This window comes from Lipophrys pholis, assembly GCF_963383615.2.
Source record: "Lipophrys pholis genome assembly, chromosome: 2".
Classification (NCBI taxonomy): domain Eukaryota; kingdom Metazoa; phylum Chordata; class Actinopteri; order Blenniiformes; family Blenniidae; genus Lipophrys; species Lipophrys pholis.
In genome coordinates, this window is record NC_137636.1 from 18,016,121 (window position 1) to 18,033,391 (window position 17,271).

The 17,271-nt window shown below is 39.3% G+C and overlaps 1 protein-coding gene across 1 annotated transcript in view; it reads right to left on the reverse strand.

The window, feature by feature from the left end:
- The window catches only part of LOC308106645 (CUB and sushi domain-containing protein 1-like), a gene marked incomplete at both ends in the record, with an annotated part of 411,609 nt that overhangs the window by 304,103 nt on the left and 90,235 nt on the right, over positions 1-17,271 (reverse strand). The window contains one exon of the mRNA XM_080458503.1: positions 10,046-10,262. Coding sequence (XP_080314629.1) covers positions 10,046-10,262 — 217 coding nt within the window. The remainder of the gene's footprint in view (positions 1-10,045; positions 10,263-17,271) is intronic.

Consider the following 17,271-nt stretch of genomic DNA (forward strand, 5'->3'; position numbering starts at 1 on the left):
TGCAGCCTGCACGAAACAAAGTCTTTCGTTTGCATACAGTGTGTTTTGTTGGAAAATAAAAGACCACAACAGTAGATGCTAACGTAAAATGCTAGTAGATGCTAATAGTTGCTAACAAGACTTACTTCAACCTCCCGTTGCAACATTACCCTCCAGATTGTCCTCTTTCTCTGAGCCACGACCGTGTCCATAGTCTCCTCCTTCTCTGTTTTTGGGATTTCTTTCCAAACACATCAATGCCACAACGCTGAGGCTCCGTTTATGTACATGTTTCAGTACACATGAAGGCGACTGCACAACCCCCCCACACACACACAACACACACACACACACACACACACACACACACACACACACACACACACACACACACACACACACACACACACACACACACACATGCCCGCGAGTCAGCGTGTGTTCGTACAGTCTGCGGACATACTTATTTACATTCGTTACGTGCCGTGTGAGAGGCTGTGACTACTAAAGATTGTTAAAATCGCACAGTGCGGGGAAGCCTTAAGGCAGGAGGAGGATGATACATGTAAAAAGACAAACAAAAAAGAGATTACACAGTGTAAAACATCGTGATGAAAATGACCCTACATTGCTGAGGCAGACCTGCACTAAATTGACTCTATGTGGGTCACTGACAAGGTACACATGGTACCCTCTATGATTTGCGTCTCGGTGGCCAAAGATTCCTGCTGCACCATGTCAATGACCTTAAATGTAGAACGAGAGCTATACAAGTGGTCAGAGAGCCTTACTGAACGTGGAATCCCGATACAGATGGTATGAATGCCACAGAGTCCCAGTGTCAACAGTATTGAGTCAGTCTGACGCTAAGGCCCTGTTTACACTACAACTTTCCAAGTGACGACACCTTCTTTTCAGAAAAGTGTATGTATCGGTGTATTTGAGTTAATTAGAAATTAAAATCAGACACGTGCCCCAGTGAACACTGATTTTGAGCATTTCTGCCGTAGTTTGATTGTTTTAGTAATAAATAAAATGACCAACAGAAAGATCAAGTGAACCATCTTGGCAAAGTCTTACATTCTTATTTGATTCAAATGAAGTACGATGCACAGGAAGTATTCTGCCTCTAAGCACATCGGTTACCGATGGTGTGTGTTTTATATCTAAAAATTGCAACCTACAAAAAAAACTTAAATATTAAATATATTAATAGAAATAAATAGAAATACATATAAATAAATACTTTAAAACCTAAATATTGCAGTTATTATAAATAAGTTTTGTTTAATCAACCTTCAAATAACTTTAAATAGGAATGTATAGCATTACATTTGGAAGTTTGCTATCACGTCTGCTTGCTAAAGGTGGAGATTCAGGGGTTCTACAGCAGTCTTAGGCCCAAACAAAATGTTCTTATTGGATGCAACATGCTATAACGTTCATTCAAAGTCCCCCGTGTTTATTAAGTTTGTGTCTGTATTTGTACTCATATTGAACTCATCATATTATATTATACTCATGCACTGCACAGCACTGTATACATATACGTTATCCATGTCAAAAACATCAGTATATAGTGTAAAATAAAATTAAAATGTCCTAAGAAGGATTCAAAGCTGTTGAGAAACAGAAGCAATGTTTGATTTTTAAGCTAAAGATAATGTCTGTGAGGCACTTTGTGCTACAGAATGTATGAAAAGTGCTATATAAATAAAGTTTGATTTGATTTGATAAGACAAACATAACGTAAACATACATTACTTCTAAAATAATGGTTGGTTTAAACTTCTCTTTGGGTGTTCTTGTGTCGGTGGTGAATGTATGGAGGCAGATTCAATTGGTGTGTGGAACGGGTTTCCTTCCTAGCTAATTTATGATGTTTAGACCTTCTGAAATTATTGCTGTTTATTTTGTAATGTGTGTGCTTTATAATGTATGTCTTTTATAATGTATGTCTTTTATGATGTATGTGTTTTTTTAATGTTTTAATGTTTGTTAAAATGCAATTGTAGCTTGGTGGTGCTGCTGTTGCCTTGGCCAGGCCTCCTTGAGAAAGAAAACCTTCAAACTGAATGTGAATGGGACTCATCTGGTTAAATAAAGGTTAAATACAACCAAAAAAAAAAGAAAAAAGAAAAGAAAATCCATGATTCTTTCAGAGTTTGAAAAACAAATAACCTCTGTCTTTATATTGACTTATGAAGGTCAGTTATCTTTGCACCCTGTTTGAAATACATTAAATTTGATGTTTGTGGTCTTCTAAAGGACTGTTCTAATAGAGAAAGTCAAATAAAAGGTAAAAAAAAAAAAAAAAAAAAAAATGTAATCCTACTGGGATCAAAAGGGTATCTCTTAACGTATGAAATTACAGGTTCAAGTTGTGCCTGACAAACTACTTGTGCAAACGCCCCATGTACCACAGCTGCAGTAAAAACAAAGTGAGCTACTGACACGAGAGCTGCAGGGTGCATGACAGTGAGAATGTCAATGGTTTGCCCCGCTGTACCCTCTGACGTGACTCCATAATATCTCCCTGATTCAGAGACACAAAGTATGAGAGCCGTAAAATCACATATGGTGACACATTCTTATTATAGTATTGAATTTTACAGAGACTAATATGAAAGGCTGGTTAATGTTAAAAAAAAAAGGTTTCCGAAAACAAAAACAAATTTGCTTGTCCATTACTGCCCATGTATCCACTCAATTCTGTTATGTACTGTTTTCCACAAACTTCAGCAACAATCTACGTTTAATATTGTGTTAAAGTGAAAAAGTATCTTCTTACTGCAATCAATTCATGCTTCGGTAACACTGTCATTCAGTTTAACCTCTCAGTTACATTTTACTCACTTGCATGAGCAAGCATCTTGACATGATGTTGCCTCGATCCAAGTTTTAGCTTATTTCTTAAAACTGGGAAAGTCTACTTCTAACTTGCCCTCATTCACCGAGGGTTAGACCAAGACTCAATGCATGGATACCTATTTTTCAGCGTGTGCCTGCATTTCCATGGTCATATAATGAGATACATTGGACCTCACTGTGAAGTCTGTTCCAGTGACACTAAAAACCTTCCAATCACCTCTCTCTTCTGACACTCATCATCTGCCTACATTAAATGGATGTCCGTCAAATGAAACATGATTTACTCATATTGATTGATATCTGCTCCCCCTGCAATAGACTGCGTTTTGAGTGATTTTTGATTCCGCTTCTTATTTGAGCCACATTATGTATAAAACTCCTGACAAAATTGATTTTTTTTTTTTCTATTTGAGATGTACAAGCCATCACTTGCAAACTCTGTTGTGGATACCCTCATTCATACCTTTGTGATACTTTATCTGCATGGCTGTAGTAGAAGCCTATTTGGACAGCCTAAGAGAAGGCTGGACAGATTCCCATATGTCTATAACTCTGCTACTGCCAGGGTTGCCGCATGGCCGAAACTCTGACAGCACACTGCCACCCAGGAGCCTCTCCACTGGCTCCCTATCAAAGGCTGTGTGACATTTAGAGTGGCTTCCTGTACCTAAAAGTCTCTTCAAAACTTGGCTTCTAAATACTTCTGTGATCATCTCCACACCTACATCCCACCCATGCCACTCCAGGTGGGAACAAAGGTCTCAGTGCTGCTGCTCTTATCTTCCAGAGCACCTTCCCCTGCCTTAATCTGCAACACTGATTCATTTCTCTTTTTAAGATAAAGGAAGACAGGTGTTTCATTCACACAGGATTTTTGGGCTTGTTATCTTTAAGTTAGGTTTTAGAAATGTATGTGAATCTTTTGTATTGGGATCGAGTAAAATTCAGTACTTTCTAAAACGTACTGAACATTAGCTTTAGGTTAAACATTTTAACATGTTTGTGTTAAGAGCTTGTGGTCACCGTGAATACAATCAGCAATGTTATAATTTCATTCTCAAACCGAGTTGCAGCACTGTCCCTGTCACTTTTGAGCACTAAGCATTTACTCTACTCCTTTTTTTCGCCCTAATTCCAGCCTAACCATAACAGGCATCTCATAAACACCAAGGTTTATTACGAACTTAATTTGGGATCAATTTTCATACCCATATTTCAGATAGATCTCCATAATGTGGGTGTGTTGACAGATTTAGGTGCCCTCAATGAAGATGAAATACTCCCACACTCACACAAAGTGCAGTGTCTTTCCTTGAAGGACTTTTTTTTTTCTCTGACCTCCTCCTCATGAGGATTATGTCATTTGTGTATTCCTGAAAACACTAAAAGGACGCAAAATGATATTCTCCCCTCTTGGTTTCAGTTGAAATGATGATGATCATGATGTCAGTTAAGGACACAAAAAAATACTTCATCACAGACAGTAAAAATCAATGTCCCTTTAAAATAAATAAAAGGCCTGTATTTTACAAGCAGACTAAGTTTAATGAAAGCACGAAACAGAAAATCTTTAAAGTAATCCAAAACTACACCGGACACATACACCCTGCAGTCTGAGTGGAAGCTGTAAAAAGTTTTATTTCAGTTATTGTCACATTGAGGGGACGGTGAGGTGGAGCTCAGCAGAAATGGACTCCAGTGGGGACAGATTTCACAATGAAGGTAGTACAGGAAACCTTAAAGCTACAGCAATATTTTACTATTCTTTGCTCTGCTTCTATTATAGCAGACATTTCAGTCAATATTCCATTAGTATATACTATGTTTCCCTCTACTGTTTATATTATTGTCCAGATTTTTGACTGTAGGAGTATCGGAGCACTTGAAAGAACAATGCAGAAAAACACAGTGTTTTTCTTTCCACGTATAAGATACCGGGATAGAGCAGGCAGCAGGCAGTATTGTCTGGCAGAGAGAAACATCTCAGTTCTGAAAATAATTTTTTTCACACTGTTGACACCAGTCATCAGAGTGAGTGGGATGGAGTAGTTACTGCTGCTGACGCACAGCTGCCGTTGGTAAGAAGAGGCCATAGATGCTGGGTCAGCCTTTTCTTTTATAGATGAGACTGCAGCATTCCCCACATACCAGGTCCGAGGGCAGTTCAGAGGGGTGGCTGCGGGAGAAAGATTCATCCTGTGTCTTCTTTGCTCCTCTTTGTTAACAGAGAGAGGGCAGTAAGCTCCTCTTGGCTTCAACCCACTGTCCATGTGGGCAGCATGATGGGTTCATATCAGCAAGTCTTTGGCCATTCAGCCAGAAACTAAGAGGAGGAGAAGGTTTGAGGTCAACCAACTGACGATTGCCCTTGCAGAGCTCAGACAGAGAGCAGGCAACAGCAGAATAATTGAATTCAGCTGTTATATGAAAAAGGGTGAAATGTTTTATGTAAAAACATAAGTCACTATCTTATATGCAAAACTGGGAGCGTGTCTTGAAAGCAAGTGACGCTCAGCTGAAGCTGAGCCAAAGCTTTGCCCACAGTGACACACACCAGGGAGGCCCCTGAGGCACAAAAGAAGGCTGGCCAGTGGTTTCAATACAGCACTATGCTGCCTGTCCTCAGCTATTTCTGCACCATTCAAAGAAATGCTAACATCAACAGAAGGCCTGAGCTCGGGAGAAAGTGAGCCTCTGCCGTGCAGCTTAGTCACTTGATCTTAATGACGTTGGGAATGAGTTCACTGCAGTAACTCGCTGCACTTTCTCCCCATGCAGCCTCTACCTGTACCTTTCTGCTGGCATCTGTGGAACTGAAAGTTTCTGATTTGTAGCTGGTGAAGCCACCGATCCACATGTTTGTTTGTTTTCTCCATTTCTGTGCTGCTGTATTTTACTGCCACCACCACCCACCACAATAGTGTTTGAGATAGAGGATGGTGGCTGGCCACTGACGCTACTTCTCTCCAAAGTGTCTTACTATAGACTTAATATGGAAAGACACGGTTAGCACTTGCTTTGTCAGATGACCTGAGCTGACTTGTGATTTGATGACATGCAAATAAAACAGGACTTAAACAGAATTGCATGTAAATTCAAATGCTCCAGAAACACCTTGAGTGCGATGTAAAACTTGTCACACAAAAAAAAAAAAGATGTTTGAAAATAATAATAATATGCCATAATTCCATTTAGCATTTAGTTATTTGATTTAAAAGAAAAAAGTAACATTACATTGCTTTCTGCATTGGTCCTAAATTTTCTCACAGTGAAATATATCACTAATCTTCAATTGATATTTTCCACTGATGGCTTTCGAGGAGATAAAAAAACTCTGTTGTCCTGTAAAGTGTGCGCTGAATAACTCTAAGGCTAATTACTGTCAATGACACAGACACCAGGCTGACAAAAGGTTACAGATGCCACCTCTTGTCAGCTCACTTGCCAAAGTAGTTATCTACAGCACTTTTTTTTTTTATTTTATTTTTTTTTAAACCTTGTAATGAATCGTTCTTCTTAGAACAAATTACAATGAACTGGGGGTCAGTTTCTGTAAAGGCTACACGAAGCCACGTAACCTTGAATCCTTCACACGTGCGAATACATCATCGAATAAAAAGAAGGTGATAAAAATAAAAAAAATAAAGGATTTTGCACGCCTTGGATTTATAATGATAACCTCTGGGTATTGTGGATAACACATGGAATGTATGTCTAACCTCAGAGAATATCTTAGCAAGTCCAGGCAGTCAGAACTCGTAATAGGATTTAATATTCTTTTCATTTTTCATATACCTGCTATTCTTCTTGAAGAATCCAAGCAAACTCATTATACTGACAAATTAGACTTGACTTTTTAAGAGGGGAAAGAAAAAAAACATTTAAATAGCTGAGCAAATCTGTGCTGTGAGGCAGTCCCTTGACTCAACCTATCTTATGAAAGAATCCGACCACGGATCAGTGAGGCCAAACAACACAAACTCACCATCTCTCTCTCTCTCTCTCTCTCTCTCTCTCTCTCTCTCTCTCTCTCTCTCTCACTCTCTCTCTCTCTCTCTCTCACACTCGTGTCTGCTGTTGTGCAGCTAAAACACAGTAAACAAGTAAGATATTGCAGTAATGAAACCAAACATCTGTGTATCTCACATTGTTCCAAAGGCATGGCAAAATAGATATACTGGATTAAATGTGAGTTAACATGGGCAGCATCTGGCATGCACCTAAAGACCATGCTTGAACTTGACAGTGTTGCTTTTAAACCAGTTTGGATTGAGAACAAACGTTATTTTACTTGATAAAAACACTATGATACACTTTAGACTGTGTTTACATTTTTCTTAGTGATAATATTTCATGATAAAGTATATTATTGTAACTCCAGAAAAGTGTATGGGTCATTTATTACCATATTGCACACTTTGGCATTTTGTTTTAATGTTGAATCCTGGACCTGCCTTCTTTATTTCTATGTTGATGTGGGTCATCATTTCACATTCTAACTTCATAAATGAATGTGATTCAGACAACTATGGCTTTTTCAGTAAAGAATTGGAGAAAGGATCCTGATCTAAACACACTGTGCATAAAAAGGATTCACAGCAAGCCTCTAGTCTATACAAATCCACCGTCCTGTACAGTCAACTCTATTATCATGCAACCAATAAAATGAAAAAAAAAAATAAGAAGTCTACTACTCAAATACTGACCCATAATACAGCTATGTAGTGTTTTCAAGGAAAAACCCACTGTTATCCATAACTGCACCACCAGGCTCAAACACTACTTGGTGCATTCCCAGCTCATCCCTCCTACACACAAGCAGAGCACTATGAATAAGCTTCCCAGTTTGCCAGCTCTTCAGATGCTGTTCTCTCTACCCTTTTTGCAACAATATTACAGGCCTACCACTCACCAGAAAGAGATGCTGCCAACACATCAATGGCTTATATTTTCTCGCACATTTTTGTCAATCAAGAGAGAGAGCAAAGATTCTAATTAGTGCTAGATAGTGGTGTTAAACCTAGATTTTATGCATGCTGATCAAGTTGTGATATTTAACTCTGAATATTAAAAAAAGAAGCTCATCAAATATTGCAGTGTGATTGTCTTCATGTGGAAATATAGAGGAGTTTTTAGTCAGGCCTCAGTTTGATCTGAACTGGGGGTTTTTTTCAAGCTGTCCGGCGAAGTGTCAGCCCTGGTGGCCTTCAGGCAAGTGAAGCAAGCTTGTAACCAGTCACTGGTTCAAATTCCTCTGCCGGCAAGAGATTCAGGTGGGGAAAGTGAAAGCAACCGCTTGTGCACATCCTCACAACAATTACTATGGGCCTTAAACCCCCTGATGCTCCCCGGGTGTAGAAAAGTTTCACTGTATAACTGTGGAAGTCTAAGAAGTAAAGGAATTCCTTCTGTGATCGGTGAGATTTTGCAGGATGAAGCAAATAAATGAAAGTATAAATGAAAAGAGAAGTTCTAAAATATTCTGGCCCAAGCTTTTTAAATGGGGTGTCGAATCGATTGGGCTTCTACAAATGCACAAAAACCTAAATTGAGAGAAAACAAAAGAAACTTAAACTTTATAAGAGTGCATGAGCCACGTTATCTATCAACAAAAAAAATATAGATATTGTGGTTTGATAACCCCCTAACTGAATGTGAGTTGAGTAGAATTTCTATCTGTGTTAAATAGAATTAGACTTTTAAATTAGGCAAACTAAAGTACAAATGGTGAACAGGGTAAACAAATGAAGATAACAGAAAAAATATAAAAGAAATTATTTGTAAAACAGGAGATTGTTGTACTTTACCTGGGGGCCTTTGAAGTGTTGACTCACCAAGTCCAGCAAACTGCGTCCAAGCTTTAAGCTCTTTTTTCAGTTAAAAGGGTTTTAGTATTCACAAATTAAAAAAAGAACATATGAAGAATATTCTCCTCCACGGGCCAACAGTCATCTGATGCTGAAAATAGCCACAAAACCACAGCTTTGGAGTTTGTGAATCAGTGCTGAATTGTGTATCATAAAATCGATTTGGTTTGCATCTACCCACACGAATGGCCTTTAGACACTTTCTTCTCTGTTGCTTATCTTGTTCCTTTATTGGTATTACTCTATTTACCCTGTTTGACACATTGTCAAGGAAATATGATTATTTGTAAAAAAAGAAAGAAAACGGGCTATATTTAGTCATTGCCTTTTTTGGTGTTTGGGTTTCATTAGAATTTAATGTATGGACTTTACCTCCGACTGGTGAATATACTCATTCACGTGCTGCTATGATTTATTGTCACCTCCTGACCTTTTATTTTGTTACAGATAGGACCACATATTTTAAATGTAGGTGAAGTCATCAGTTTGACAGACACGACAATCTGAGAAATGCTTGTTAGACCACTTTGTTTTTGATAGCACAAGGCATTGTGGTGTGGGCTTTTGTCTGCATGAGACTCACTTTGCAACTTTTTCCAAGGTGTTATATGAATAAACTGCATCATTATTTAGCTTTAATGTTGATAAAGATAAACACAATTAAAGCATTGTATTGTGAAACTGGTCATTAGTGGCTTCAGACAATAACATCAAAGAATTCCTTCTATATGCTGCATCCTTGCCTCAGTGCCAGTATAAATTCAATAATGAACAGAAAATGTTGACAAAATACTTTTGTAAGCAGTAACATCTATGCCTTCAAACAAGAACAAGAACATATTTTTCGAACTTGAAAAAAAGTGCTGCCTTTCCACTTGCACGAAATCACATCTTCGTTAATCAAGCATCTTCTATCCCAGTGGACTGAACATAGAGTTCTTAGGCAGACAACAAAACGGACAACTTACTGAATTGCCTCGGTGTCTGCTTTGTTGAATCTCAATTAATTTTGTCCAGCTCGTAATCCCCACCATGAAGAATCAAGTCAAATAAAAAAGTGACTAACTAAAAATAAAATAAAAAACTAAAATATAGAAAATAAAAATAAAAAAAACAGTTGAATCTCAGATTTTAAAAGAAAAATGCTCAGTACAAATGCCAACGTTTTGTTTTCATCAGACAGATGAGGCGAGTCTGAGAGAGCAGGGTCAGGACTGCGAAGGTCCGGAGAGATTAGACAGAAGGGAGGAGAGAGACACAGAGGAACAGGCAGAGCAACACAAGAGCAAAAAGAAGATTCGACTCTAAATGATAGAAAAATATCTCACCTCATTTTTAGGTTGCCAGGCGAAGGCTGTCCATCATAAACTGATACAATATCGAAGTCTTCTTCCAGTGCCAATGTGACAAAGGTTAGCTGGATTCTGTTCCTCTCCCCTGTTATTATCAGCCACGTACAGTTGGCATAGTTGGGATAGCCGTGGGGAAAGCCTGGTGACTCGATGGTTCCATTTAGACCTTGGACTACGCCGCCACATGATTCGGCTGGAAAGAGAGAAAAGGGAAAAGACATGTTAAAAAAATTACGATTGCATATTTGCATTATGCAATGAAATATATATTATAAATGTAATTGGGATGGACAAGGTCATGTGTTTTAGTCGGATGCATGAATACTTCAGATTTGCCCATGTGGCTCTGGAAGATTTGAGGAGTTCTATACTGAGATCAGAGAGAGTGAAATCATTTCAAACAACTGCGACGAATGTCAATTATTCTAATCTGAATACTAATAACCCCTAAACCTTCAAAGATATAGAATGGGCTGTGTACGTGAAAGACAACACTAAGCTTAATTATGTGTCTACCCAAGTGTTAGTACAGAAACAAGCCCCTGTCCTCACATGCAACTCCAACAAAATGCCTCACAGTGTCCCTTGACACAACAACATATGCCACATGAAGCTTCCCTGCAAAGTGCCTGGATGAGCACACGCGGCATATATTCAGATGCCATATCCCCATCCCTTTTTACTCTCGTATTGTTGGTGCTGCAATCTACTCATGTTTGACCAGAAGTAACCGCCCGTGACACATGCACTCATGCACACTCAAGCATGTGCAGTATACTGTATGGTGTTGTTTTAACAGCATGTTCGTGTGATCATATTGCTTGCTCATTAATATACCATGACAATAAATGCTTCCACAGTGAATCATGCAGACATGAAACATTATGCAACCCCTACAATGTTCTCCCATCATTGAAAAGGCTTTAGAACTTAATTTCTTACTTAATGGCTTTGTAACCAACGCACAAAACCACACACAGTTGCCATGAAACCCATGATAAAGATAACTTTCGTGATAAATATTTTTCAGAAATATTTCAGCAAATGCCTATAATTCTGTGCAGATTCACTTCTTCAGCCCGAACATTTGAAGATAATTGCAAAATAACTATCTTCTGAACTTAATTGAAATGATATGAGCCTCACATAACAGCACAACCTCTAATGATTCTGAACATGTTGTTGTACAAAGTGTTTTATGAGTATGATTGATACTGAAAGGTAGTGAACCTTTTTTTTTTTAATGTAGATGTTTCCAGGGGAAAGAAAAAAAACATCCCCACTGAGAGCCATTTACGATATAGAAAAACAGATATGGAGACTATTATCTCAGGGAGAAGTTATGCCTTCCTGTACAGCAGCTGTTTCATAGATAGGATAGATGGGCCACTAAAGAAAAAAGCCATGACAGCATTGAGGGTGCAGGAAAGTGGAGCCCTTCACTGTGGAGATTTAAATGAGTGATTTTATGACGTTAACATTTGTTAAGACCGTGGTTGCGTTGGTTAGTAACTGAAATTCATAAACGGGTGATGCCATCGAGACGTTGAATGATTTAAGCCACGCGTCAAACTCAAGGCCCGTGGGCCAAATGTGGCATGAGCATCTATTGGGAACATGTGAGCGCAGGTTCAAACATTCTATAAAATACGATAATTACATGTGCCTTTGTTGACACAGAAGTAGTCCTGCACTTGTGAATATCCAGATTAGCCCTCACCCCTCACAACCTGTTTTTTTTTTATGGTGGATTGCAGGTTCTGTGTTATATGTGTCCTCTCTCAGTTTTGTTGTCGTAAAAGAGGAAGTAAAAGAAACAAGTGATTTCTTAACACAATCAATATAACTCAAACTTTATTGGTATGACACCTTCTATGTGCTCCAGTACTTCACAGATGATTACCATGGTGACAAAAGGACAAAACAAGCGACACTCTAATCATGGATTATGCACACTGTACAAAGTGTCCAAGGTATGTTCACTTGAAACACAGTCTTAAAATATGAATATATTTAGATGAATAAAACAGTGTGTAATTCTCAGCTTCTACGGTGCACTGCTGCATGTGAAAGCTAAAAGAAAAAACAGCAAGAGAAAACACACACACAAAGTTTGAGGATGACACACTACTGAGTTGTCTGCCATCTTTGTCATTTGCAAATTTGATCTGGACCCTTCACCCCCACCCCTCCGACAGACTGTGCTACTTGAGAAAACTTTGTTTAGTTCACCCATGAAGAAAATAGAGGTCATGTAGCAGTGCGAGTGCATGTGTTTGTGTGTTACTAACATGAAAGCCTGCAGTAACTGTTGTTCAGATAAGAACTGGTTTATTAACCTTTCATTCCTGAGAACACAATCTCCTTTAACACACACACACACACACACACACACACACACACACACACACACACACACACACACACACACACACACACACACACACACACACACACACACACACACACACACACACACACACACACACACGTCTGCTCCTCACTCGTCAGATGACTATCTACTAGGTCACAATCGAGTCAAGCGAAAACTAACACAATATGTGTGAGTCTGTTTCTGTTTTCTTCTTTTATTTTTTGCAATCACAATTGAGATCAAAACTTGCTAGTTGTGCACATACCAGACGTTCTTGTTGATCTGATATAACAGGCAAAAAAAAAAAACAACAACAACACACAAATACCTATACACAAACTCATATAGACAAGCCGGCTCTAACTGAGAACCACACGTGTGTGCGCTTCACGTTCACACACACAAACTTCAAACCATCTGGAGTGTCCAGATTCATTTCAGATTATTCTCCGCTGTCTTTCCAACCCAATTCACCTCTCTCCTCAGCCGTATTTGTGTCTGTCTTTCATTGCTTCTTCACGTCTCGCTCTTTCTGTCTGCCGTCCCGTAACCAGACCCCCCCCCCAACACACACACACACACACACACACACCCTCCGCCTGAGCAGATGGAATAAGGAAAATTGAGCAGATACTTGCATTCAGCCATATTGCAGCACTATACCAGGGGCATTTTGGTTAAAAGTGCTTTTTTTAGCCTCTGAGGTGATCAGGATCAGGTTCCCTCTCTGTATTTGTATTGTGAAGTTTGTGGGTTTTTTTGGTGAAGTTTGTTATGTGAGAGGGAGTCCCACAACAGGAAAACATCTGGCCATTATTTCAAACAGCTGTCTCTGCAAGCAAGATGACAGGACACAATGATTTTGTTCTCAGTGTAAGAATTGACTGTAAGAAAAGGCCCTTTTAATTTAGCAATTTAGTGTGCTGACAATTAATATAGACCAATCAGCATTAATACCACTCACAGATGAAGTGACACCGATAACATCGATTATCTCTTCATCATATTAGTGGGTTGGATATTATCGGGGCTTTTTTTCATCAAAGTTGCTGCGACACGCAGAAAATTTTTGAAATGGCAACTTGGACAATGACTGGCTCAGACAATGGACAATAACAGGCTGTAGTGGTAAATACCTATCAAAAGGGTCCAAAAATGCCTTTGGGGCTCCAAGAAGGGTAACTACACAATAGCTGGCATGTGGTTTTAATGTTATGGCTGATGAGTTTGAATGACCCATTTTAGAAATGGGAATGTTTTTGCTTTATGAGTACACTCGAGCATGAAATTTTAACCTGATCATAGTGACAGATCCAGAAGAGGCAATCATCAAATAATACATTCTCTTCTGTAGGGAAAATGAAGGCTGACTCTAAATTTCATGAAAATCCACTCAATATTTGTCGAGGAACTTTTTACTCAGCACCATAAATGTCAGCTTTTTTGGTGCCTGGAGGAGAGAAGTCAGGGAATCCCAGTCAGTGTTCTTCATCCAATGTCTTGAATGTCTGCATAAAATTTCATGACAATCGATCTCAGCATTGCCATAATTCAGACTAAAGTGCTGGTGATGGTGACCAATTCATAGAGCTCAGCAACTTTAGCTTTTGCCATCAGAAGGACTCAGTGGGGACTGTTTTGCTGGTGTGTGCAGACCTTCATCCGAACAAATACTGTGTTGAACTTTTCATATGCCTCACCATCCGTGTTCTTTCTTTCCCTAATCTATGCACTAAATGTTCTCAGTTCTTAAGGGAAATAATCCACAAAATAGCCACTCAGGACAGAAACGAACAAAAGCATGCTGTCATTTGCACGTGTACAGTGCAGATGCGGTGCAGTCAGACGCATACATTAATACCATGAATGCTAATTTTTATGGTCTTTCACTTCACTTTCACTTTCAAGTAGATCTTATTGACGCATTGAGTTTGCTTTATATCTGTTAAGTTATAAGGCTTTATTGTAATATATATTGTCTAAACAATTTGAATGCAGAGCACAACAAATACTGTGGTGAGAAATATCCCATGTTAAAGCAATGTTAAGCATTTTTTTTCCATATGTAAACAATCACTTTATCCCCTTATACCAAAGAGAGATGTTAGTTCTTCGATTTCTCAGTTTTCTCAGCCAAAAACTTAAACAAATTCTTCATTTTTTGAGATCAGATCCCGAGCACAGATCTACATAGGAATCGGAGCGACTGTTAAATTTGAGGTGCTGAGAAGCAGCTGAGGGGTGAAGTACTGTGGTAGGACCTGACCACAAGGTCCCTGGCTCATAAATCAAATGCTGGCCTCCCCTTTCCATGGCATGCTGGGCCACAAATCAAATGCATCTTTCCAAGTTACGCTGTGTAGAACTATTGACTGCAGTGATTCAATACCAACTATGAAAAAGTGGAGAGGAGAGGAGGAGACAGGAGAGGAGAGGATTGAATGTTTTCTGGTATCCTTGTTTTCATTCCCTCATCGCTTCTTCCTCCTCACTCTCCTGGAGCACCTCCCCCTCCCTCTTTTTCATTATCTCTGTGTCAGAATCATTGTGTCTCTCCCACATTATGTTTGTCTCTCAGCAGCCCTCCATCTCTCTCCATCTCTCTGCACTCCCTCACCAACCTTCTGTCCATCCTTGCGCTCTTTATTACACCGTGTTATCACCACCCCTGTACCTCTCTCCATGCATCTCATCCTCCCTGCAGCTCAATTCCTCTATCTTTTTCCCCAGCTCTGTCATCATCCCCCCCCTCCCTTTCTCCTTCTTTCCTCTTCTGTCCTGCTCCTCTCCTTCATCCCTTCTACTCTCCCTGCATCCCTGTTTCACCACAATTATCTCTGTATTAGCATCATTGCATCCCTCCCTAAGTGTCATTATGTTTCTTCCTCGCTTCCTTGCTATTATTATCGCTATGTCATATTGTCTCTCTCCTGGTGTCATTATATCTATCTCCTGTGTTTCCGCTCTTATCCTGCTAGAGTGTGAGGTTGTTTTTATTCCACCCACTCACCTGCTATATTTATCACACAAAGAACAAATACCACAACCTCTCTGTGTCTGTCTTTCTCACTATCGCCATTTCTCGCGCTTTCTGTCAACCCACTGTCAAATGGTTTAAATAAGTGGGAAAGCACTAAGATTTAAGTGTTTGGGCCATTTAAGCGGTGCTTAACGGGGATAAAAGCAAGTCTTGTAAATAATATGAAAGTCCATTGACACAGTTAACTACAACACAACAATTTTGGAAAACACTGTTCTCCTGTAAAGGCAATTACTCCGAATACTTATTCATGAATTTGAACTTTTAACAGGCATCCCGATGTTCACTCTACTAGTTTTTGTAGAAAAAACAGCAATACACTTGTTACGATAACTTTATCGTGACCACTGCACTGTGCCACGTCGGCACTATGAACTAAACAAATCTCATCATATTGAAAATTTATCTAAAAGCATAACCTGTTTAAATCGGAAACTGCTTGAAAGTTCACTGTATGTGTTTCCTTTTCCCCAAACCTTGCTTACAGTCAGCAGCAAACAGCAAACCTGCACATATCTGACACTCAATAGTGTTGAAAACTTTACAAGGCCTTTTCTTGCACTTTGAGGGGATAATTTACTTGTCAAATAAAAAAATTAAATGTGCATTTAAATAAGCCAAAACAGTAAGTGCAATCTATAGCGACGATGGCACCTCAGCAAATGCTGAATGACAGGGACAGTGCATGCTCGGTTACCAGTCACCATGGCAACCATAACATATTGAAAGACATGTATCATCACCCGTTCAACACATACACACAAAAATAGAAACCTATAGAGAAGCACAGCAAGACTCAAGGCTACGTTCAGAGTAAATCCCAAACATTGTCAGCAAGGGATAGGGGTTGCTGTCTAAAGATAGCAGCAATAGGTAAGATGGATGGTATTCGTGTGTGTGTGTGTGTGTGTGTGTGTGTGTGTGTGTGTGTGTGTGTGTGTGTGTGTGTGTGTGTGTGTGTGTGTGTGTGTGTGTGTGTGTGTGTGTGTGTGTGTGTGTGTGTGTGTGTGTGTGTGTGTGTGTGTGTGTGCGTGCGAGAGAGAGAGAGAGAGAGAGAGCGAGAGAGAATTCTGTGTGCACTTACAATTAAATAAAAGAGGAAGGACTGATATGGAGAGAGGCATTTGATTATATGTGCACCTGTGTTCCTCTGTGTATGTTTATTTACATATATTATTCCTTACTTTCTAATATGTTTTGATGGGACAACAAGCCAATTGACTGCCTGACTTTGCATCCATTATTAATCATCATCGAACCTACAAGTCACTTTGTGTGCTGAGAAAAAAAAAATACTGAGACAACTCCTGGGATAAAATTCAATTGAAGCATTGAAACCAAAGACTCACAAACTTCAGAATAACAAGAGTGTACACATAATAAACCCCTCAAAATGTTTTGGAAATCACGACTGATGTGTTTTCTTGTGAAGATTGCACTGTCTCTGCAGACATGGTTGCTCATAGGCACCAGCTGAAATTCTGTCATTCCACTATTTGTATTTGCTTCAACAGTCTCAGTAGAGCAGACCATGCCTGTTTATTTGGGGGTTTGGGAGCTCTTGTCAGTCCAGTGACGCCAAAGCCCTGGGAGCAGTTCTCATGAAGTGATGGCAAATTCAGTGCTGAAAACCGTCACAGTGACAGCTCATTACTGGCCGTATGGTCACAGCCAAGGAATCAGTATCGGCCAGATTCGCTTTTGTAGGGTCAAACTATTTAAATGACATGAGCGACTCACAGATCAGATAAAACGAAGGTGAATGAGATATGTGGCGGTTATTTCTTT